At 37.9% G+C, this 24,558-nt stretch overlaps 1 protein-coding gene across 2 annotated transcripts; it reads left to right on the top strand.

The window, feature by feature from the left end:
* The first annotated feature begins 736 nt into the window (after positions 1–736).
* On the top strand, positions 737–24,161 carry nt5c2b (5'-nucleotidase, cytosolic IIb). Of its 2 annotated transcripts, XM_004538958.3 has the most exons (18): positions 737–943; positions 2,455–2,574; positions 7,422–7,495; positions 13,668–13,785; positions 14,100–14,195; positions 14,315–14,406; positions 15,202–15,259; positions 15,865–15,958; positions 17,121–17,174; positions 17,324–17,407; positions 17,613–17,654; positions 17,774–17,881; positions 18,459–18,525; positions 18,636–18,806; positions 19,095–19,146; positions 19,459–19,519; positions 19,816–19,992; positions 20,178–24,161. In XM_004538958.3, exons 2-18 carry the CDS (start codon positions 2,474–2,476, stop codon positions 20,412–20,414), a joined length of 1,686 nt encoding a protein of 561 aa, XP_004539015.1. In that variant the 5' UTR covers positions 737–943; positions 2,455–2,473; the 3' UTR covers positions 20,415–24,161. The 2 variants fall into 2 exon arrangements, with proteins under 2 accessions (XP_004539015.1, XP_076741269.1); XM_076885154.1 differs by lacking the exons at positions 737–943; positions 2,455–2,574 and adding an exon at positions 5,609–6,043.
* The last annotated feature ends 397 nt before the right edge of the window (positions 24,162–24,558 follow it).

The following is a 24,558-nucleotide window of genomic DNA, read 5'->3' as shown; positions in this document are numbered from 1 at the left end:
GTAGTACACCAGCTTGTGGCTTCAGCCCCCGTTGCCTGGCCCTGGAGGCCCTAACAGTTCAGTCCCTGGTTATTGTAACTATCCAATGGAATATGAATTTTCCTGTGTGTCAAAAACAAAACGACACCTCCAAAAGGCCAGAAAATTTGTAAAATCAACATTTAGGAAAGGTTAACATCTTATAGTTTCAAAAGAGCTTGGAAAGAGAGTGAGTACCACGACCTGAATGATTGAGAACCTACACACACATCTTATAGTTTCTGAAAATTTGCCTATTTAGCATGTTTCAGAAACAAAAATCAACTCTAATCCTAGAATGAATGCCAATGAGCTGATGGAAATCAGGACTTTAACATCACCGAGGTTACAACCAATACATTTTCAAGGTTAGGGGTTGCAATAAAGGTAGTTATTACCTCTTTTTTATGCAATTTTCACCTGTTTGACACACCCAGTATAGAAGTTGCATATGCATATTAGACTTGCTTAGCATATTGCTAAAATCAAATATTATTATTATTATTATTATTATTATTATTATTATTATTATTATTATTATTATTATTATTATTATTATTATTGAATCGTTATGTTATATTATTTTTTTCTAAATTAATTAATTAATTTGTTATAAAGTGAAGCCTAATTCAAGTGGGGTCACGTGTTTGTGCCAAGGCGCTTGATGGTCCCGCCCCTCTGTGATAGACAGAACTTAACGCCGCCCTCTGAATGTCTCATAACAGCAGCTGGCAGCAGAGAGCGAGACAGCAGGGAGCAGGCAGGACACGGACAGCTATTATATACCTGGCTTTGCAGAGTACTCGTCACCGCTTCGCCCACAGCTTTCTGTCAGAATATACACTTTTTCCTGCGACTTGCACGCAGCTCAAGGCGCATGCTCAGAGTAACCGACGGCGCATTTGTTTTATTCAGGAACTCAGAGGTGAGTACAGTAACGCCAACCGCAGCTGAACAAAGTGAAATCTGCTCCCACAGTTTCAAGTCTTCGTGTTTTTGTGTCAAAGCCAGCTAACGCGTTAGCTGTGCCTGGACCACCTCTGGCTGCCCTTCGCATCAATGTCAGATAAAGAAGAGCTGGACGGAGGCGGTTTGAGCGGAGTGTTAGCTAGCCCCGTAGTCCGGTGGTAAATAACGGGATGTTGTTCGGTAACCCCGCGAACGAGATGTTCTAGCTTGTCGAGATACTTTTACATTAGGTTCAGATAATCTGTGAGTATTCACCGTTGTTTTCTCTGACTGCGGAGTTAAAGAAAGAGCTGGCGTGATTTCTTCGCCAAAAACAAGTGACAGTTAGCTTCACCCGCTGTACAGTTGCAGTACTCGTTGATCCACGCTCTCTCTCCAAGACTGAGCATTGGAAACAAAGCCTGCTCTAAGTTATGTTTGCTTTTCAGCTGCTGTCTGCAGTACTGTTGAGTTGACCAGGTTTTCGTAATGCTTAGCTGTGGATTTTTGCAAGCCAGAGCTTCCTTCTGACCCCATAGGACCCATTTCACAACATGGGCAATTAAGATAGAGCTAAGAAAGCAAACAAGCTGTAAAATAACAAAAAAGTGATTTGTCTACCAGTTGTGTCCATACTTGTTTTTAAATACGAACAGTTAAAATAAGGTTTCAGATGAAATCAGCTGAAGCTTTTGTTTTGTGTTCTGTGAAGCTGCACACTGATTGCAGTGGTTTTTGTTTGTTTTTTATGTCTGTGGCCCTGTTGACAGTTCTTTGCCTCAGCATGTGATTCTCATTTGCTTTTGTGCTGGCACTAAGAAGAAGAAAGCTGATCTCTACCCTTCCTTCCTGCAGCCTCTCCAGCAACAGTACAGGAATGACAGCATGTCAGCATAAGAGGAAAAAAACACACAACACTGGCCTTTTAAGCTAAAAGACAAAACCAGAAACTAGGCTTGCATTCCACTGGAGCATAAATCCACAAGACTTCCCATATGTCTCTTTTTTTAGGTCTCAGCTTTTTTGCTTGCAATCTGATGTTATAACCAAATAAGGACCCATTCATATTCTGACTACCATGATCCCCATGTTAAACTGTATCACATGTCTTTGTTTTATCTCTCATTTTAATCTGGCTTGAACTTTTACATACAGTAGGTCCTCACCCTCCACTGTGTAATCTAATCCTAGTTTGATAATTACACAGGAAACACCATAATTAGGCGATGATAACCAAACTATCAGGATATTGGTTTGGCTCCTTCCAAGTTTTAAACCACTCAATTTCTACAGGTTGGAACTTGATTAGCTCATCCACATAATCCCATTTCTAAAGTCTAAAGGACAAAGTGTGATTGAATTATATTTCTATTCACCACAGACTTTGCTGCTTCTAATGGGGGTTTTTCCCTCTTTTGTTGTCTGATCAACACGGATATTCAGCAACTTACATTTAGGCCTTCTGTGTCTCTTTCTTCTTGTCTCTAGAGACTGAACAGTTAGAAAGATGACCACTTCATGGAGTGACAGACTGCAGAACTATGCAGACTTGCCCGCCAACATGGACGGCCTTACAATGAAGAAGTACAGGAGGGAGCCCTACCACAGGTATGAAACATCCACAAGGGACACACTGACATTTCACAGCATAGATTAAGCAGCCAGACAGAGACTACTGTGGAAAAAACAAATAAAACTCCTGGACTGATGATTTTGAATTATGAATAGAAATGAAAGTAAATGAATGATAGTTTTCAGGAAGATTTGAGCATTTGTAATTTGGGGCTGTCAGCGCAACATAAAGAATATACTGCTTGTAATATAAGGATTAATAGTGCTCATAATTCAGCTTTCATTCAGAGGTTAAATCTGCAGGTAATAATAAAATATTGTGGACGTCCATTCTGTAATATGAAAACTAATAATATGCAGTTTCTGTTTGTTAAAATGATGGATTGTATGGCCACCCACCACAGAGGCGTTTACAGAATGAATTGCATAGTTATATACAGAACCACAAAGGAATCCAGGGCCGCTCTGTGATACAGACATCAGGACACTAAAGAAACTACCATTATTAATTTCGGACAGCTTATATTTGTGTTTTTTGTTTCCTTTTTATTTCCAATTTGTCATCAGCGAGTAGTCAAAGAAATTGAGTTAAATTTCCTTTGTTTCACGAGTGTGTTTGTTTGTTTCAGCTTAGCTTTTATTGCTTGGAAATGTTTAGTTTTGTTTTGTTTTATTTTTCTCAGTTTCAGTGTTAGTTCTAGTCTTTGGTTATTATAATGTAGGTCTGCTTTTAAAGGACAAATTTATAAAGTTCAGATCAGTTATTACAATACAGGATTTGACTCACAGCTATGTACATGTGCCAGACTCAGTTCACACTGCTGCCTCATACTTAATGTGTTTAGGAATTTGAAACTAAAACTAAAGGTATTGCCTCTGTGTCTTTATTTTGTAATGATGTTTTTCTCTTTAGTAAGAAACATTGTTTCTTTAAGGTTTTTTTTTTATGTATTTGGGGTTTTTTGTATTTCCGTTAAGAATTGATTGATTGACTAATTTATTTTTTACACCAACAGTAACACATAGTTATTTTAAGTAACTATAACAACGATAACTCAAATCATGACTTAACCAGTTGAGTTGTGTTGGGTGGTCTTTGGATTCCCCAACAGTTTATGACAGTAGCTTGTTACTATTTATTTCACCATGGCAAAGCATGTCATACATTTTAAAAATATACTAAAGTGCGTTTCTTAGATTTTACATTGTGTATCACTTATTGTCATTATAACAGAGTGACTGACTAATCTGTGATTATATCTGTGATTATCCTGTTAGCGTGCTGTGTTTTCCAGTTTAATTCCCGTCTTATTTTACTTGTAGTCTGCCATTGGTGCTCAGCATGTACTAGGCTATGTCTCTTTGTCACTTCGACTGTGAAGCAGGCTGTGCTGCCTTAGATGTTTCATAGAATTGATTGTGACTGGGGTGTGGTCTTTGTAGCTGTTATGCAAAATTTTTCACTCATGAAACATCAGCAGAATGACAAGACCCACGGGCTAAATGGACGACTCGAGATCCAGATATGCTCAGCATAATAAACATGTAGTTGGTTTTGCAGGGATTTTATGGCTTTGACTTTATAGTAAGTAGCTTTATTGACCATTAATATATCTTTTCACTTATAAACATCCTTGTTCCTTTACCTGCTTGTAGTAAAGTCCGTTCAGTTATACTGACATAATCAGGGGTTTATTCCCTGTCAGAGCAATAAAATGAGTGTTTCTTTTCAATGTTTAACTCTAAGGCATGTTTACAATGGGTACTGCTTTTCTTCCATGCTATTATATAATATGCAGTGCTCACAAGGTTTATGAAACCATCACTCATTTGTTTGTTCTGCATGTGCTGCTGGGGAATAAATCAACCGAACTGGTTGATTTATTCCCCAGCAGCACATGCAGAACAAACAAATGAGTAATGATTTCAGAAGTTCTTGGTCAATGATTTCACTGACCAAGAACTTCTGTCACATTGTTTCAAAGAGCACCTTTGAACTTTCACTTAGCACTGCATGTGTAACCCTTTGCTGGTTCATACATGAACCAGCAAAGGGTTACACATGCAGTTCATGTATGAACCAGCAAAGGGTTACACATGCAGTGCTAAGTGAAAGTTCAAAGGTGCTCTTTGAAACAATGTGACAGAAGTTCTTGGTCAGTGAAATCATTACTGATTTAAGCGTGACCTTTTGTTTATCTTACAGACTCACAAAGGCCTTTCCAAAAAAAGTAAGAGCTCAGCCGAAACAGTGCACTCTGTGTATATCACATTGCAGGGGGCTGATGGCTCTGCCCAGTGCAGATAAACGTTCGAGTCACTGTCTGCATGAGATTAAAGCGCAGTGGAAAAAATCTGCCTGATTGTTCTTCAGCTGCGCTCAGATGGAGTAAAAGTTATTAAGGGATTCACTTGTAGGTGCTATTTGAAGCAATACTGATGTCAGCAGGGCCAAAGTCAAGGCTGACTACAGTAATTGATCTTAGGAGGGGCACGCTTTATCATTTATGGCCGTTCTTTACTACCCCTCCCACAGGCATCTGGCAAGAGGTTACATCATAATGGCACCAGCAAAACAGAAATAGAAAAGATTTAAACATTAAATCCTTTGTTCATCCCTGCGAAATGTTGACTGTATTTGTTTTGGCTGATGAGGAGCACATCCTATTTTGATGAGCCAGTGTTAAATGTTAAATGTCAAAATAAGGCCATAATAGGCTCATTTTTTATAAGCAACTAAATATATAAAATAAATATAGATGATCAAATTTGATATAGCATTTTGATATTTGAGTACACGTTTTTCAAGTTTAAAAGGTCGTTAACCTGAATTTGCATCAGTTTGAGATTCAGTAGCGCTTAATTTCATCTACAAAATTTATTTATTTGTAAGAAAGGATTTACATTAAAAAAAGAAAGAAAGTAAAAAGTACTATTAACTTTGTTAACAGTTACAGCATAAACATATTTAATTAAATTTTTATTTGAATAAAGAAGTCTAAGGATATTTGAAGAGGTAATTTTCTGTTGAAAATCACAACTGGCAGTTTTCACGGCCACAAAAATGAATTTAAAAAATAACCAGTAGTTGTAGGCCAACGACAAATGTGTATATTCAACCAGATGTGAGTAATGGGAAGCAGCTGTAGCTTGTGGCACTGGCGTGCTTGATTCTACCCGACTTGTGATTGTTCTAGATGTCTTTGAGGGCCCACAAACATCATGGTTCACAACAACCCTGACTGACAGCACACAACAACAGAGAATGACGCAGAATGGCCACAATCATTTTTGCAACAAGTCAGAAAATTTCTGAATGGCAAGACAGCAAAGAGAGAGAGGGAGGGGGGCTTTGTTTGTGGGTCCACTGTTGCCCTGCGTTGCTGGAGCAGTGTCAGACCACCGGAGAGTCAAACCGAGGTTTAATTTCACACAGAATGCATTGCCAGTCGTGTCGTGGACTTTGCTCTAAATGGGAACTTGTTCACTATGGAGCCGCTGCCAGGTATTTCACAACTGATTTAGACGTTGGTGAAGATAAATAGACCATTGTCACAGAAAAATGAGAAGATTAGATGCCTTGCAGTTTTAGACTTGTGTATCAGTTCACCCTTGTTTTTAATTTAGTGTCATTCTTGATTTTTCTGTTGGTCTGATACATATTTCGGTTCTTGTATGATTAAATATTGACTTGTATAGAATTTCAACTATGTCACAGCTGTAGAAGATAAGTTATGTAGGTCTGTGCTAGCAGTCAGAGTTACGCAGACAGTGTGTGGCTGTATTTTCTGTGTCTACGAAGCGCTGGTTTTCATCGTGGCCACTTTATATTAAAGTATTTTAAGATATTATCAGAACTAATTATGTGTATTAATTTACTATTATCGTTAAGGAACACGCCAGCAAGTAGATCTCATAAAATACGCTCTAGAGAAACAAACAACTTGTAATAATGAAAGTATCAAAGAACCATCATCCTCGCATGGTATTTCCAGTACATACAAAGATGAAGTGATCTGAAATGGATATTTAGTTCTCATTTTCATTACAGCACCTAAAATGTAGTTAATTATGTGTTATATATTGGTGTTTAATAAGGCTGAAATGACTTGGTAAGCTCTTCTTAAGTACTTGTCATAAGCTGCCTTTTGGCTTCTTAAGGCTCTGTACCTAACACAATAACAGAATTTATTCTTTTACACTGTGTGGTAATTGCCAAATTTGGAGTAGTAGTAGTAGTGGTAGTAACTTCATCTTTTTTTTCTGACCTTTAGATTAGACACTCAAGGACACCCAACAGTAAACAAGATTTGTCCATGTTAGAACTTATCATATTTTCATTTTATGATTTATGTGGATAGAATAATTTGAAGTAATGAGACTGTACAGAAAATCTGAAAGAATAGGGCTATAGCTATCAGTCAAATCTATAAATCACCTATATCATTGTTTATTTGGTGTAGTCTTTTTTTTTTTTTTTTTTGGCAAACAAACTCAAACTGCAAGCTCATAGAGGTGACACCGAGGTTTGTAATCATAACTGTACAAAAGAATGCAAAAATAAGAGTTACACTCTTATTTTTGTGTTTTTTACATTTGCTTTATGTATTTTTCTAGATTTGATTTTCACAGTTATTTTAACACCTCAGTCTATGCATGCACAGTGAAATGCACTGAGTCTAAATTACCTGACTTGATAAAATGTAAATCTATAGATGTACCTTTTGATAAAATTTAAAAGTTGTACTTGGAAGAAAAAATGATAGTTGTTGGATATGTATATGTGGGATAACATTCTTCTTTTTCTCACTTGGGGCAACTGCTATGAGTCATAATTTGTTGCGGATGATTACATAAAATTTACAAAAACCTTTTCCCCCCAGAATCTTTGTCAACAGAAGCTTGGCAATGGAGAAGATTAAGTGCTTTGGCTTTGATATGGATTACACTTTAGCAGGTAAGCTAAATACACAGTCACACAATCAATTACAATCAGTCATAATCAGATCAGAGTTTGGATAATCAGTTAACTAATGAAGTGAGTGATTGGAGGGAAAAAAATGCCTATTTATCATTTGAAAAAGAGATTTCACAGTACTATGCAGTCCTATTATAACAAATTATACCCTAAATGGTTCCTGGACTTAAGACTGTAAATAGCGTCCAGGTGCTAATCGGATACAGTTGATTAATTGATCATCAGCAAGTGGGACCACCTCTGTAAAAGCAGACGTTTTGGCAGTTTTCTGGATTGAACAATTGACATGTGTTATCACAATGCCACAGTTTTCCCAGGAGAGGACCCCACAAATTTACCCCAAGTTCTGACAATGGAAAGAAATTTTTAAAACCAAATTAAAAAAAAAAAAAAAACCCAAAAACCCAAACAAACAGAAAATCAACACAAGACTTCTAGAACAATGACATTTGAACAGATGACACCAAAGTGGAGCTCTTTGACTATAATGCACAGTTTGAATACCAAGTACAGCATATCAGCACAAACACTTTATACCAACTGTCAAGAACAGTAGTGAAGAGGTGATAATTTGGGGGGTTTTGTTTGTTTGTTTTTTGCAACTGTAGGACCTGGTTACCATGCAGTCACTGAGCTGACCATGAACTACTCTGTATACCTGAGTCAAAGATGATGCTATCTGTTAGACAGCTAAAGCATGGCCGAAACTGGGTCATGCAAGAGGACAATGATCCCAAGCATACCATTAACTCTACAACATAACAGCTGAAAAGAAAAGACCCAATGACAAAGTCACAGTCAGATTATAATTATCTTTATGATTTTGATCTTTTTTCATTTTTACTTCTTTTTAATTCTAAATTTGCCAGTTTTTAAGAGACGTTTATTATATACGGTCCAAAAGTGTTTTAGATTTAATAAACAATCGATCAATTTATTGATCTAATTAATCAGCACTTTTTAGGGTTTTGGTATGCAGGCCAAGTTGGCTGGAGTGTTGTATAGCACATTCTCAGTTTACATGGCTCGTCTGTGCTGTCATCAACAATACAGTCTTGTCAAAATGACCATTCCTATCTTGATAAACGTTATGTAATGAATCTATAAAAGTGTCTTGGAGTGGCATTGACTGAAAGGGAAACCAACTTTGTGGTTGTCACGTTAAATTTAGATTTTGAGAGCGCATTTATTTATGTGCCTTTAGAAGCTGAAAAAAACTCCCTAGCTGTTAAATGTGCTGTGACCTCATGTTTGGTGTAGATGTTGAAGTCTATAGTATCCCTGTCTTTTCAGCTCTATATTTGGGTACCCTACCATTGCCCCTGAACCACAGCTTGTTGTTCATAAAGTATTATTTAGGTCAATGATAGTGATACACTGAGTATGCCATAACACTAGGATAACGAAATGTTAAGCCAGCAGTAGCTCTCTGTAACACAGACTTAATTGTGTATGTTCTTTTTCCTAGTGGCTAGCAACCTGGCTAAAAATATCCTGATTTTTCATGCCACTTTGTTCTGTGACTCAGCTCCAGTTTTCGGTCTCTACACATCTAAAAATAAATCTTCCCTGACTTTGAAAAACAGGTCACGTTTGTTTGTTGAGTTCAGCAATGACGGCTCCCCTGAGAACAAGAGTCACTTGTAGTTCTTCTTTGACTCTGGACCCCTATCACCATTCGGGGTATAAGAGATTTTACAGATGCTCAGCTGTTGACATGACTCTCTTTATGGGAGCTCATAACCAAGTGTTAATGTTTGCTTGAAGGGTGGCTATCGTGTATCTTTGGAGAGTGTTCACATTTTGATCACAGAACTGCTTCCTCAGATTGACTGTTGCTTAATCACATGCAACGCTATGTGATAGAAGGCGGTTCAGATGTGCAGCACGCCTGAAATATGTACATTTCAAATATTACTTGCTTTTTGCGTGCAATGTTTATGGAAAAAGGTAAGGAAGAAAGATTGGGATTATAAAAATAGAGATTTAAAGCAGAAACATAATTTATTTTTTTAAATCACTATGTAAAAACTCAATAATATCTGTCAGGAAATTTTGGTACACATGAACAAATGAAAACACAGATTATAGTTTAGAAAGTATGACAAAACTAAACATCAGTTGCTATTTCAATCTCCACTGTCCACTTCTGATGATGTGAAGATGTTGCCTACAGTGCTGCTCCTACAGAGATGAGGGGCTCCTGTCTCAGCTTGTAGATAAGTTGGCAAGAATCTGTAAGATTTGAAGATATTTTGCTATTTTAAGCTAGCAGTTCTCAAATATGTACTCTTTGCATAACAAGCGCAGTGGCTGAGTGTAACATATTGGGAGTGGATTGGAGCAGTTGTCAACATGATTAAAGAGTTGTGTTTTTTATTGAGTTCACAGCCTTCATTGTGGCATGTCTATGGTGTGTCGAGTGTTTCCAAACAGAGAAAGAAAGTCTAAAACTCAGAGAAACCAAGAGCAGTTTTTCAGTAATTCTTTTCGCAGTCATTAAGCATTTTGAAAAAATAGTGGGTTTTGGGGAAAACCCTTAAGTTAATTGAACGTATGCAAAACCTAATGTAATGATTTTGCTTATCTTCGGAGATTGTGTGAGGCTTTGGGTGAATTTTAAACACAGTCCCTGTCAACTGTAATCAGTTTGGCATATATCACACTGTGCAAAGACTACTATTGTGTGTATTCAGCATATATTGCAGTTCTGCATAGTGAATTTAAGCTGAAGATAACGGTCATATTATAAAACGTTTTAATAAGTTAACTTTTTCTTTACTTTGGTATGCGATTGTGATTGAAGCAGGAAATGCACTCCATGTCCTGATTCATGAAGATAATTGTCTCTGTTTTTCTGGATTAATCCTTGTGCTTACAGTGACATACTAAAATACCTTAAAAAGCTCAGAAAAATCACATCTTATGTATCGAATAAAAAAGGTAAAGTTTGGAAAGGAAATATTGCTAGGAATGCGAAGGAAAAAAACTATTAAGGTGCCTTTAAAGTTCTTGTGACCTTGGTTTCAGATGTCAAAGCATTTTTGATACATTTAAATGTATTCAAGAAAGAAGCAACAATCTAATCCATTCATAAAGCTTGCTGTGTAATCAAATTTCACTATGCCAGCAACAGGGGAATTCCATTTTAATTCAGATATTGAGAAATTACGATTGGTTCTTGGAGACCTCACCATCGCCTGTTACTAGCTGTGCTCCTGTTATCCCTTTCAAGCGTTTGAGAAGAGCACAGACTATAAAAGAAATGCAATGTAAACGAACTAATTAACCAAAAATTAAAGTATTTGTGTTCATATGACTGTCTATAGCTCTTGGAATAAAGACGGTCAAAGAAAATGTGATTTCAGGGCTTGTTTTTAATATCAGCATAAGTATTTTAGATTGTTATAGACAATTTCATAATGCATTGTCGTCATGCATCAGTGTAATGACGTACAGTGACTTCCAGAATGAGACATTTTGTGCAATTTTTCTCAACACGAGGATAAGAAGAGGTGAAAAGTTTGTTCTATTCTAAAGCTTTAGTGCAAACAAATTGCAAATATCATACATTTCGTAAGACTTTGTAAACTGAATTAGCAATGTTGAGACAACATTGCGTCATCTGTTCTTCTGCTCCTAAAGGGAACACGTAACACCCTGCAGAAAGTTGCTCAAACACAGTTTTAGGCCCAGATTGCAGTGAGAGATACAAGCAGGTTTGTCCTAGTTTTCTCACAGACTTTTGGCTGGAATGTGTGCCCCTGAGGCAATGTTTAAGCTTTCTAATTTTTCCCACAATATGCTTCATAGTGTTGCAAATTTGTCACAGAGGCCTACATTTCCACTTTATTCTGTGCAAATATTAAGACACAAGTTAAATTATTGCTGTGTGAAATGGGTCAGATAGAGTCTCCTTGTACGACACACTATATCTGATTTGGAGATAAGGGTCTATCATGTGAAGGGCTTTCTGCTGGTTGTTTATCTTGTATGCAAGAGGTCTACGTTACATCTAGGCCTGTGGTGGCCTGGCCTATAAACTCTGGAGACATACGTTGCTGCTCAGCAGTGGGAGTATAATTATCTGGCATCAGTCCCATTGGGGATAAAAAGGGAAACAGATCTCTGAAGTTCCCACCACAGGGGGAGAGAGTCAAGGACACAGCAAACAACAATAACCCAACTTCCTGTTTACAAAAAATGCAGTAAACATGAGCATCTCAGCTGTCTCATTTACTAAAACATGCAGCTTTATGTTGCATTATGTAGTCTTGGGTGTGGCTTTCATGAAATACAGTTCTACGATAGTCTATCAACAGTTCACAGTTCGAAGATTTGATGTAAAGGGCTTTTAACATAAAATACCTAACCATAGTTCATTCCAAACTTAACTCTGGCTGGTGCACTTTCATTAAACAGTAACATTATGGACAAAATGACATTTTAAGCCAATTACTGGGGGAACTTTAGTAGCTTTTGACCTAATATTAACTTTGTGTAGTAGGGAGTTTTAGCTGTCCCATAGGTTTTAAAATTGTCTAGAATAATTATTATATATCAAACCATTTTCCTGATTCAGTTTTCCAGCCTGACAAACTCGTAATGAGATTTGATTTATTCTGTTTTATGTGTGGGATGTACTAATTTCCAAAAGACAACATGTAAAGAGAGACTCCCAGTGACCTCAAGTGAAGAGGGTGACATAGGGGAAACAGGTTTTAAAATAGGCTTCTTTGTAGCAACTCATGAGGAATATTACAAGTAAGCAAAGAGGAGGGGGGAATGCAGTTATATTGGTGTATGCTGCTGCTGCTCTGGGCAGAGGGCCCAAACCCTGTTTACTGGGAGAACACAGCAGGGGGTGAACTACAAGAGGTTACGTGATTAAAATGCAGAAACTGCCTCATGCAGTTACATCATATGATTGTTGGGGTTTTCTTTGTTTTCTTTGCATTATTGTAGGGTCTTTACTTTACAATATAAAGCGCCTTGAGGCGACTATTGTTGTGATTTGGCGCTGTTTAAATGAAATTGGATTGAATTCATGCTTACAGAGTAAAGGTGTCAACAAAAGAACAGAGCTTTACTGAACCCAGGCTTTTCCTGTACTTCTCTGTGTACTTATCACCTCTCTGTATAACCCAGGACTTGTGTATGCACACACGTTTTCCAGAGTAGGACACAGATGTTTTCCTGCTTGACCTACAGTGCTGTTCTCTCCAACTAACTCTTCTCTAAGTATCATCAGCCAATATTTCAAACCCTTGAGGGGCCTTCCACCACCCCACTGGGGGTATAGAAAGCAAGCATTAACACCAGTGCATTCTCTGTTTTATATTTATAACATCTGACATATTCTTTCCCCCTGTCAGAAAGCATTTTAATCCTCTGCCAGTCTTTTTTTAGCCTTTTAATTTCCAGAGCCCACTCCTGTCTCGCTTTTCGTTTAGCCTGGGGTAAATATCTACCACTGGCAGTGACGGGTTAGGGGCTCGTCAGTTGGGCTCATTAAAGCCACTGCTTTACATCAAGTGATTTTTCATTTGCCCGCCCGATCCTCTTTCTTTGTGGATTTACATGCAGAACATCCTGGTCTGTGTTGGTAGCCAGGACTGAGAAGGGCATTGGGTGTGAGGGGATGTTCCAGTAGAGTGAAAACATGTTGTTGACAAAATACAGACAAGATGATCTCAAATGGATAAGGTGGCCTTTGAAAACTCAAACTTATTTGTTGTGTAACTTGAGTAAGTGCAACAAAATGCATATCACCTCATTAACCATTGTTTGCCATCGAATCACCCCACAGGCTATGCTTCTGGGGTTTTTAAATACAACATTGTTTGTATAATTTTGAGTCAGGTTTTCAGATCGATACCATTTCAGTACAGCATCACTGTCAATATTAAAGTAGTTATCCTACAAAAGGTAATAAATACAAATTCAAATAAACAGGGGAAAAAGTTTTTAAACATCTGATTTAAAATCTGTTATATTGATAACCAATCATTTGTTTGATTCTATATGTATGTATTTATAAAATATTAACTACTTTCATGTAACATTTCACAGTTTTTAAAGTGTCTACAGGACACTTTTATGGGCAGCTGGCATTATTTACTAAACTAATGTGCATGTGTTTCCTTTGTAGTGTATAAGTCACCTGAATATGAATCATTAGGCTTTGAGCTGACAGTGGAACGGCTAGTGTCCATCGGTTATCCTCAGGAGCTCCTGAGCTTCGTCTATGACCCATCATTTCCCACCAGGTGAGACCAATCCCATCTCTCTGCACAGACATCATGAGGCTGATCGTGGCCATCAGATTATTGACCAACTGCTGTTTCTGTTGCCTAATCTCTAAACTTTGTAGTCCAGATAACCTTTTAGCTGAGATATCTATCTTAGCCAAGTAATAGTATGAAAAACCCCATCACCTGTGCAAAGTTCAGTGTCACTGTATTTATTTTGTAGTAAAAGATAACAAGTGACAGGAGTTTAAGTGCCAAGATTGTTAGAAAGTTAGAAAGGCTGTTTTACTCGTGCATTGCAAAATCATGCATCCCTCTGCTCCTTTTTTCAGAGGCCTTGTGTTTGATACCATGTATGGAAACTTGTTGAAGGTTGATGCTTACGGTAATATCCTGGTCTGTGTCCATGGATTCAACTTCCTGCGAGGGTAGGTATTTTCAACATTCCCCCTCAAAATGCACAGATCTCTGCATACAAGCAAGCATCATAAATATAAACATTTGATAAAACATTTTATTCCCTTTTGTGCTTTTTTGCTTTTTCCAGCCCAGAGATCCGTGAACGGTACCCCAACAAGTTTATCCAGAGAGATGATACAGAGCGTTTCTATATCCTTAACACCCTCTTCAATCTGCCAGGTGGGTTCAAGTTCAAGCTTATTGTAGCCATTTCAACAAAACAACTGATAGGAATTGTTATGGTGTGCTCACATATAAAACAAGACACATTCCACAACACACAGCACCGCACAACGTGATACAAAATACAAGTGCATATAACAGATCAGCCCATAGTAGCTCAGTGTATCTACCTTTAAAGTGATTTTTAGTGCAACAGGATATAGTCCAGATTGCAGAAGGGAACACTCCATAGTGCAAGTAGTACAGTTAATATTGCAAATGCATGATACATACATACACATTTTACTGCCCAATGCATTTCGATTATATGAGCACAAGCTGATGTAGGTAAAGTGAATTAATAAGAGCTTCAATGCATCTTCAAGAGCCTAATAGCTTGGAGTTAAGTATTATCCCTAAATATGTTCAGCTAGTAATGGTTTTGCCCAATGGGAAAAGAATGGAAAAGGTCATGTTAAGGGAGGATTGGTCATGGATGATGCTTCTGGCCTTGCTGGTGATTCTGTCGGCTTAGTGTGAAGCTATATAAAATGGATCATACCTTACAGACTGCCTCTCTATTTCCTTAGCTGCTAAATAAAGTCAAGTCTCTGGTGGGCTTAACAATAAGACCAGTGTTTAAGTCCGATGATAAAAATTGGCGTATTGCGGTGGTGGTGGTGGGAAGAACTTTCCCATACAGAAGAATGGGATGAATGTGTACAACAGAATCTAAATCTGGAAGGCTGGGGCGGCAAATAATTTCACTGAGGTTCTTGACATTATCTTCCAATCTTCCTGTTTCCTTCACAGAGACCTACCTTTTTGCTTGCCTTGTGGATTTCTTCACCAACTGTGATAGATATGACAGGTAAGAAAACCTTTCTCTGCTTTATCTGGCCTGCAACAAGTTTCTGGGTGCCGCATGATGAGACCATGACAGTTGCAAGCCACAAAGGGTCAAGAGCAAGCCCTAACGCATGGGAGGGTTCAGGTGTCTCAGCTGCTAATCTCGTCTAATTCTATTGTTAATCCAATGGGAGTTCAGTCAAATAACCCTTCGTTTCGATTACAATTACTATATCTATTAATCTGTTCTACCAATTGTGAAAAAGTATGGATTCTTATCAAATTCAGATAGGAATAAAAACAATTACTAACTATTTGCAGAGAATGAAATCCTGATATAACAACAAGATAATCCTCTGACTGTTAAAGTAAGGAGATTTAATGGCCTGTAATTTTTTTTTGAGAATGTAATCTGGAATGGTTGCATGTCCTTTGTCCTCTGAAACCTGGTTGTTGGTCTTTTAGGGGGAGAATGTTTTCCTGTTTGGCTGGGGACCCCTCCAACAAGGGAAGGCTATCCCATTTAAAAGCAAACAAAAAACAAATGTCATGTTTTTGAAAACCTTCTATAAAACTATGGCCTGTCCGACGGCTGTGTACGTGTGTGTCTTTGCTCCCCTCCCCCAGCTGTGAAACTGGCTTCAAAGATGGCGACCTCTTCATGTCCTTTAAAAGCATGTTCCAGGATGTCCGGGATGCTGTTGACTGGGTCCATTTCAAGGTAAAACACATGCAACCACTAAGATTTAATCTGATTTGTTGGAACTAAAACTAGATCATGTGATGAAATAGAGTGCATAAATTATATCTTGAGGACAAGTTATTATTTGCAAAGAATAATTGAATTGAAATAAACATACTGGCATGTTATATCATCACAACCTCTCATACTTTTGACATCTCTGTGATACCCCTTCCTCTGTCTTGGTGGAAGTCTTACCTTCCTTATTTATTCTGGCCAAATATAACATAATGTGATAACAGAAGGCAGCCACCAACAAGCCAAGTAAAATTTTCCTCATACGATGTCTGAATCGAGTCTCTTGACAGAATCCAGTTAAGTTTGTAATATTTACTTAAGAACATCAGGATAATGTCTCCCAGTTTTTATCTGATATGTATTTGTGAAGACGACATATACAGGAAATTTTGAGACTGTCTTAATAATAATGCCATTCATCATATCGTTCATATGCAGGCATATATTTTCTGTACACATATGTTTCAGTCTGCACTAACATACTAACACAAATTCACAGTTAAAATTCTGTCAACTATGTCTTCTTATATTCAGTTAAAAAGTACTTATACCTGTTTCCAAAATAAACTGCAGTTAAACCATGCATATTTGTCCTAGACTGTAAACCAAGTTGTTTACAGAAGAATTAGAGATACTCTTGAAACACTACCACTGATTATGCCACAACTAAACAACACAAGGTCCCAAAGGTTCTGCAGCAGTCGTCACCAATTACTGCTATTAACCATACAGCTGTACTTTAAAATGTTACTTCACTAGAATGTCTGATCTTTATTGTGTATAGTGATCTTTTCTTTAGAGTTTGACACTAGAAAGCTGTTTTAATTTCGTGTGCTAAAATTGAACATCACCCTGAGCATCCGCTGAAAAGGTAGTGAGTTCAAGATGTGTAAGCACGTTTCAGTGATGTCTTAAAGCTAATGATTAAACTTTTGAAATGTTGCATTATTGCATAATGATAATGGATAGAAAGATTATACCAATGTTAATGCAATTTTAAACAAAGGAGTTAGGTTTACTTGTCATTTTAAGAATTTTTATCAGCGTTTTTGGAAATCCAGCATTATTCACTGATATCTATAGTTATTGATGATTTTGCTAACCCCTTTGTCTCACATTGCAGGGTACGCTGAAGGAGAAGACTGTGGAGAACTTGGAGAAGTATGTGGTGAAAGATGTAAGTAGTTTGTATTCACTGTGAGTGCACTGCTGCAGAGAAAACACACACAGTGTCTCACACTCTTGTAGTCTGTGAAGAGGCTGGTTTGTAAAGATGCTTAGAGCTTCATTCTTTCTCTTTCTTTTCTTCTTCTCTGTTCCCACCAGGGAAAGCTGCCTCTTCTTCTCAGCCGAATGAATGAAGTATCCAAGGTTTTCTTGGCAACCAACAGTGACTACAAATACACTGATGTAAGTGTGTGTGTGTATGTAGTTATGGTGGAAACTTACTGATTAGGGAAAACAGTAATGCAATAACAGTGAAAGACTTAGATGCCAGTAAGTTAATGCCGAGATCCTTTTATTAGTTTTCTACCAGTTTGTCGGTAACACGTGTATTAGCTTATGAACAAAGTATGTGTCGCATCAGACTTAGAGACGTTGTGTTGTGTTACAGAAAATCATGACCTATTTGTTCGACTTCCCTCATGGCCCAAAGGTAAAACATATTTTTTCTATTTCTATTTGGTGACGATTTTTTTTTTATTATTGTCAAACATAAATGTACATCATGGTTTTATCTTTGTACTCATGTTTGTGTGTTTCCATCCACCCCAGCCTGGCACCCCGCACCGGCCCTGGCAGTCCTACTTTGATCTGATCCTGGTGGATGCCAGGAAACCGCTGTTCTTCGCAGAGGGTACAGTGCTCAGACAAGTGGACACAGTAAGCAAAATCAGAAGAGAGAGTTCTGGCCAGAGAAGACATTATAAGTGAACCCTAGCTGGCATGTGTTATGTTGTGGCTTACAATCTGTCCCTTATTTGCTGTTCAGTCAGGGCTGTTCAGGATTTCTTCGTTTTGTTTTCCAAAAACACACCAGTTGTTTCAAACTGAGGGCCAGCTTACTGAAAACAGTGTAGAGTGCATGAGTGAATTTTTTGTTAGATAGTCGTTCGAGCGTAGTTTGCATTTTTGATTTAGTCACTGGTTCAACCTGGGATCCATTCTAGGGTCGAATTAGACAAAATCTGTATGTCAATTATTTTGGTACATATATATTAATGGGAAGGCAATGATCACAATGATTTAAAACGCATAACATTATGTAAATTTAAGCATGAATTTATGCCAGAAAAACGCAGAGGTAAAGGCCCTAAAAATATGCCATCAGTGCATAAGTAATTAAATGATTGTTCTCAGGAAGATGGAGCAATTGCAGAATGATTCAAAAACAGTCACTCACTTCACTTAGGTTATTCAGACCCACTTTTTAGTGACTTATTTATTTTCTTCATTTCAGACAACAGGACGTCTAAAGATAGGAACCTACACAGGACCACTGCAACATGGGATAGTCTACTCTGGAGGTAAGGCTTTATTTGTTTCATCATTCATTCTTTGAGCTAGGCTTTATTCATCTGTCATTCGTGGACCTTAAGAATGCATACATAGTTGGTAACACGCTACTGTCATTCAGGCTCTTCAGACATTGTGTGTGACTTGCTGGGGGCCAAGGGAAAGGACATAGTATACATTGGGGACCATATTTTTGGAGATATCCTCAAATCCAAGAAACGTCAAGGCTGGAGAACATTCCTGGTTATACCTGAGCTGGCCCAGGAGCTTCACGTGTGGACCGACAAGAGCTGTGAGTCTAGAAAGAACTTGACTCATAATAACACATAGTGTGCAGACATGTGGGAGGGCTAGTTTGACTGCTTGTTTTCTCAGTCTCAGAAAGGACTTGATCTTTAATAGCAATCTGAAATGTAAAATGTTGTGCAAAAACTACATCTATAAGTGCAAAACAAAAACCTGTAAATGATCTCACTCTCAAAGGATACATTCTCAAAACTTCAAATATTTGTACAGCAACTGTACATGCACTCAAATGTGCTGAAGAGAGAGAGATTCACGCTCTCCCTCTGTTTTCCAGCATTATTCGAGGAACTCCAGGGCCTGGATGTTTTCTTGGCAGAACTCTACAAGTAAGAACTGTGACCTTTAGCCTCATCCCCCCCCCCCACAGGTTCCTATTCTGCTGCTCTTTGCTCTCGGCTGTAACAGTGTCTGTTTGCATACATGTGTGGATACTGCATATTTAACAGAAACCCACAGGGCCAATAGGGTAAAGTCTAAAGTGTCAAAGTGTGCACCTGATAAGCAGGTTCACTGACGTTATTTATAGCCTGGCGCAATTCTGTTACGCCACCTCTTTGACTCATCATCTTTCAGGAGGCTGATATCAGTATCCACACCCCCACCCAGTCCTCATCGTTTTTCTCCTGCTTCCTTCTCAGGCATCTGGATAGCAGCAGTAATGAAAGGCCAGATATCAGCACTATCCAGAGGAGAATCAAGGTACACCCTTAATGACCTCTGCTGCTATGACAACAGATGTGCTGCTTATGTGGTTTTAGTGCTGTTTGTTTCATAGAGACTAATCATTAAACCACCTCATCAAAGAGCCCTTTCAGTCGGTGTTTGTCTCTCATAGGCTATCGGAAAAAGATGCAGATTCAGCTGTTTCACTGAACAAATACGACATCCCAAATAATTTATTAACCGTACTTTCCAGGGTTAATGAATCAGTGTCCCTCTTTTTTTGACGTGATTTTGAAGGCTTACCAGTTTCTCTTTTTCTTCTTGTTTTATAGAAAGTGACACATGACATGGACATGTGCTATGGCATGATGGGTAGCCTGTTCCGCAGTGGCTCCAGACAGACTCTCTTTGCCTCACAAGTGATGCGTTACGCCGACCTATATGCAGCCTCCTTCATTAACCTGCTGTATTACCCCTTCAGCTACCTCTTCAGAGCGTCACACATATTAGTGAGTATCTGAATGTAAAGTGGGGGAATTGAATGAAACCACGCACCCTTAAGATGCAGACACATTGCCACACTTCACTGATGCACATACTAAAATATTGTCTGTTCTGATCTGTCATTGTTCGTAAAACATTTCAAAGGTTAACTGTGTTCTTGTTGTGTAAAAAATTATTTCTCCTCTTCCAGATGCCCCATGAGTCAACAGTTGAACACACCCACGTGGACATCGACACAGAGTCCCCGCTGGCTACCCGCAACCGCACCCACTGCAGCGACTGCAAAGAGCTAGAGTGCAAGCGCAACCAGCTGACCCGCTCATTCAGCGAGATCAAGCCACCCAACCTGTTCCCTCAGACTCCCCAGGAGATCACTCACTGTCACGATGAGGATGATGATGAGGAGGAGGAAGAAGAAGAAGAGTAATATAATAGGACCTTTAGAGGGGAGCCATGTTCCCGTTCCTGCCTTCTTATCTCTCCTAGTAGAGTCAAGTAGTGATTGCTTTCAAAGCGAGGCAGAGAGGGGAAAACATCTCCAGTGTGCATATGTGTGATCACACACGCTCACACACGTACACATTCTTCAAATTTCTGAGGATAAGTGTAAAGGACCAGTAGCAAGAGAGATCATATGACTGTCAGAAGACTGCATGCTCGGTCCTCTAAACAAAACCTGTATGAGCTTAGTTAAAAAAGAAAACAAACACAAACTTCTTGATTTGTAAATTCATTTGATTTCTGTATAATTCTCCCAGCAGACAGACAGAGCACACACACTCAAACAGACATCACACACCACGTTTCTTTATCTTTTTATACGCTGAGTTTTAAGTCCTGCTGGTGGATCACTTAGTTTTGGTCATGTTTACGGTTTAATCCACCAGGTTTGGACTTTCTACTGTAGTTTGAAGTGTAACACAAACTGACAGAATATGCACATTGCAGTCACGGCGTAAGTGCCGAAAAATCAGTGCAGACATTAAACATTTTTATATGCAACATGGGAACAACATTCAATTTTTTTTTTTATCCATTTTGTTTTATTTGCTTGTCCTTATAGAGCTGTAACTTGTATGTAAGAGTATTTCTGTGTGTGTTTCTGTCACGGTAGACTCATTCAGACTTTAGCATCCTGAGTGACGGTAAGCAAAGAAGATGTTGGACAAAACTGAAGCACAAGCTCGCACCACTCGATACCCAGATGAATATCTTCTTTGACTTGTTTGGAGTTTGGTTAGGCGTACACAAGTGAGGCTATTGAATTGATGCTTTGTTACCAAGCAACAAAGAGGACAGAGTATCTATATTTTATCCTTAGTCTCTATGACTACCCCGAAACACAGTACTGTTTCTATAAATACCTGTAAGGTAAATGAGATGAGCTAATCGTTCAACACCATGAGCGGGCTGTTATGCAGTATTTGTCAGCTTGATTGTTTTGGAAGTATAACGTAAGTTTTTCATTTATCAGATTTTTCTTTTTTGGTAAGGGGGGTGTACAGTACAAGGTCTTCAAGTTTGTTATTTTGCGAAGTGTGTAAAAAAAGGAAAGAGCATGAAAGTGGATTCGGCATGTAATGAAAGTAGTGTTTTCGACAAAAAACTTAATTGAAAAGGTCTAATGAGTTTTAGCTGATTTTTATCCACAGGTCCAGTATTATCATGCCATTCATAGGATGAAATATGAACTGTGTTTACAGTATTTTGCTAGCGGGCTTCTTAACACTACTATGTGTTGTAGATCGTGTTCACAGGTCAGAAATGAGTGAAGTGCTCCAACATTAAATGCTTGATTTTGCATTTGCTCTGATCGTTGCAACAAAATACAAGCTTGTTAAACTTAAAGCTCCTGAAAACTTATTCTAAAACACCTTACACACTTCGTCTTATACGACTTCTATTACGCTACAGTCGGACTAGGAAAAACTGCATAATATGATGTGGCACGACCAAAATGATTGTGACCGTGTGCAATTAACTTCCAAATTGTTGCCTTTGAAATGATTTCTTCAATTATGGAAATTATGTCTGCGACCAGTCACAGTCAGTTGCCCTCTTCAAAGTGTGTTTTGTGTTAAGATGGCGATAAAATAGCAAAATGAGTCAACATGTTATCAGTTTGCAACAGCAAAATGGGGTCAGTCTGTCTTTGGCGTTATGGTGATGAATTTGCAAAATCACAAATCTGTTGCAAATTTGTTTTCTGTTTACATACGCAGAAATTCATATTAACTACTTGCATTCAGAGTCCAGTCAGAGCCTCATAGAAATTCAGAAATTCTTCCACAAATGGTGGCATAGTTGCTGCTGGATAGCGATTGAACTGCAAAATGACATAAGCGCTCTGCAACCTTGCCTGTTTTATGGGAATTTAACCAGAATACAACCAGCTGGTAACCAGCTGAGTCGCGTCTTGGAAAGAGATGCGCTCAGATTGATTGCAACATGTTGACTCTAGTTATTTGAATACCTTCAGTCCACGTTGGACCACAAATGTTTGGAGACAGGTTGCATTTATGCAGTCACTGTGTGATTGCTATGAAGCTTGTTATAGACTTCATAGCTTAAATAATTGAAACAACTTGTGTTATGTGGACTTTTCTGCTTAGGTGTTTTGTTTTGTTTTTTTAAATCCTAAATGGAAAAACAATTTTTGAATCAATATCAAAAGTTTTATTTTATTTAATTTTGAAAACTTTGGTTGAGGTGGTTTAGTAGGGGTTATGATAAAAGGAAAATGTGACGATGGAAACAAAACGTGACACTTCTGCTTGAAGTTTGAGCCCCTCTCCAATGGCACCAATCAGATTCATTTAAAATGCACACGCAAACTTACCTAATGACCAAACTACCCGCCAACTGCCACTGGAATGCATGTCAGTCTATACTGATTGGTTTAAAAAGTTAATGACGTCCCTGCTAGTTCAATTTCTCGTTTTTAAAAAGAATTTTGAAAGAAAAAAATCTTCCATTAAATTATTAAAACTGTTCAGATTTTGTTCATACTGGACTCTGCTGATCATCAAGAAAAGGTGATGGAAAAGTTTTCAGGATCTTTAATGCAGATGTCAGTGGCATCAGCGTTCATACACAAGGTAGAGTGCTGCCTCATATTATTTTTTTCAAACAGCAACTTTTTTCTCCCCCTTTTCCTACCATCCACTAAAAGCAACGTTAAGCTGCCTCACCTTTTTAAAGTAAGTCTCGACCTCTTCTGTCTTCAGTGTGTTGGATCGGCCTTTTGATTTAGGCCACAAAAAGGGAAGGAACATGCCGTTTAGTTTTTGGAATGATTTTTGGTTTGGCTTGATGTGGAGTGAGTAGTGGTGAATGTGCTTAATGCGTTGGATAAAACCATGTTGAACATATATGAACATATTACAGCTGTTTAGCCTTTGTTTTTTTGTTTGTTTGTTTTTTACAAGTGAAATATTTATATTTTATGTTCTGATGTTTGTTTCTTGAACATAGAATAACTGGATATGCTACATGATGCAGCTACATTGCCAGCGTGGAAGAGGTGACTGTCTTTGCATCATTTCATGTGAAAATAACAACAGTATCCGCTCCGCTGTGGCCGTTATGGTAGCATCAGTTTGACTTCTATGTGAGGCTGCTGTCGGTGTAGTTTACACAGAGAGGATAGAGAGAAAAAACAAACTGTAAGCCTGAGAAAAAAAAGAAAAAAAATCTTAAAATGAAGGGAAATGTGACTAGCATGTTAAGTATCATAATTTGTTACTTGTCATCAGCATCATGGGATTTTTACTTTTCTAAGCTAGTGTTTTCCAATGGTCTCTGTTTACAGAACTGTAAATAGACCTCGCCATTTCCTTTTCATATGATTTTCTTTAAAAAATATAACATTTTTTGTTCATTTTTATACAATATCTCATAAACCTGTCACTACGACTTGGAACTAACTAAAGACTGGTGAATAGGTTACAGTGCTTTAGAAGATTTTTATCTTGTGTTCTGATGCCCAGAATGCATCTGTATTTAACAGGTGCAAGAACTCCACTGTTCATTTTCTAACCTTTAGTAAACTTTTGTTTTTATGCATATCAATTTATGTTCTTCAGTGTTTTGTGTGTTTCCACAAATTATCCTTTAGACTGTACATTGAAGTAAATTACATAAAAATGTAGAATAAAGATAGTTTGTAATATTTTGCTGTTGCTTCTTGGGTTTTCTTCTCTTGATATTGTGTTAAGGGACCTGAAACCAGGTGATACATATATTGTTGTATCTATAGTCCAGAGCTAAAACTAGAATTTAAGGTATTTAATATACTCCTAACATATAAAATTTTTATTATTGACATAAGGTTTCACTTTTCTAACACTTATGTGGCAAATATACATCTGATCAGTGACTAAGGGAAATTCAAGGCTCAGTTAAAGGGTTTTGCACATCAGGACATAATTAAAAAAGTAATTTTATCCATAGCAGGTTTTAAAATATAACAAAATTTTTTTCCATTTAACAAAAATATTGCTAAACTGGAGAAGGCATCTATGACAAATTGAACCCTTATTTGTTTATTTTGCAAAGCTTCAACTGAACAA

Source organism: Maylandia zebra, linkage group LG6 (genome assembly GCF_041146795.1).
Source record: "Maylandia zebra isolate NMK-2024a linkage group LG6, Mzebra_GT3a, whole genome shotgun sequence".
Taxonomy (NCBI): Eukaryota; Metazoa; Chordata; class Actinopteri; order Cichliformes; family Cichlidae; genus Maylandia; species Maylandia zebra.
This window is presented reverse-complemented; position numbering and strand designations above follow the sequence as displayed.

What these genes read in the sequence shown, in the direction of transcription:
- nt5c2b (XM_076885154.1), top strand. Translation starts at nt 5,814, where the DNA reads ATGGCCACAATCATTTTTGCAACAAGTCAGAAAATTTCTGAATGGCAA. An exon ending in GACCCATCATTTCCCACCAG is followed by an intron (nt 13,786 to 14,099) that starts GTGAGACCAATC and finishes TCCTTTTTTCAG; the next exon opens with AGGCCTTGTGTTTGATACCA. An exon ending in GGATTCAACTTCCTGCGAGG is followed by an intron (nt 14,196 to 14,314) that starts GTAGGTATTTTC and finishes TGCTTTTTCCAG; the next exon opens with CCCAGAGATCCGTGAACGGT.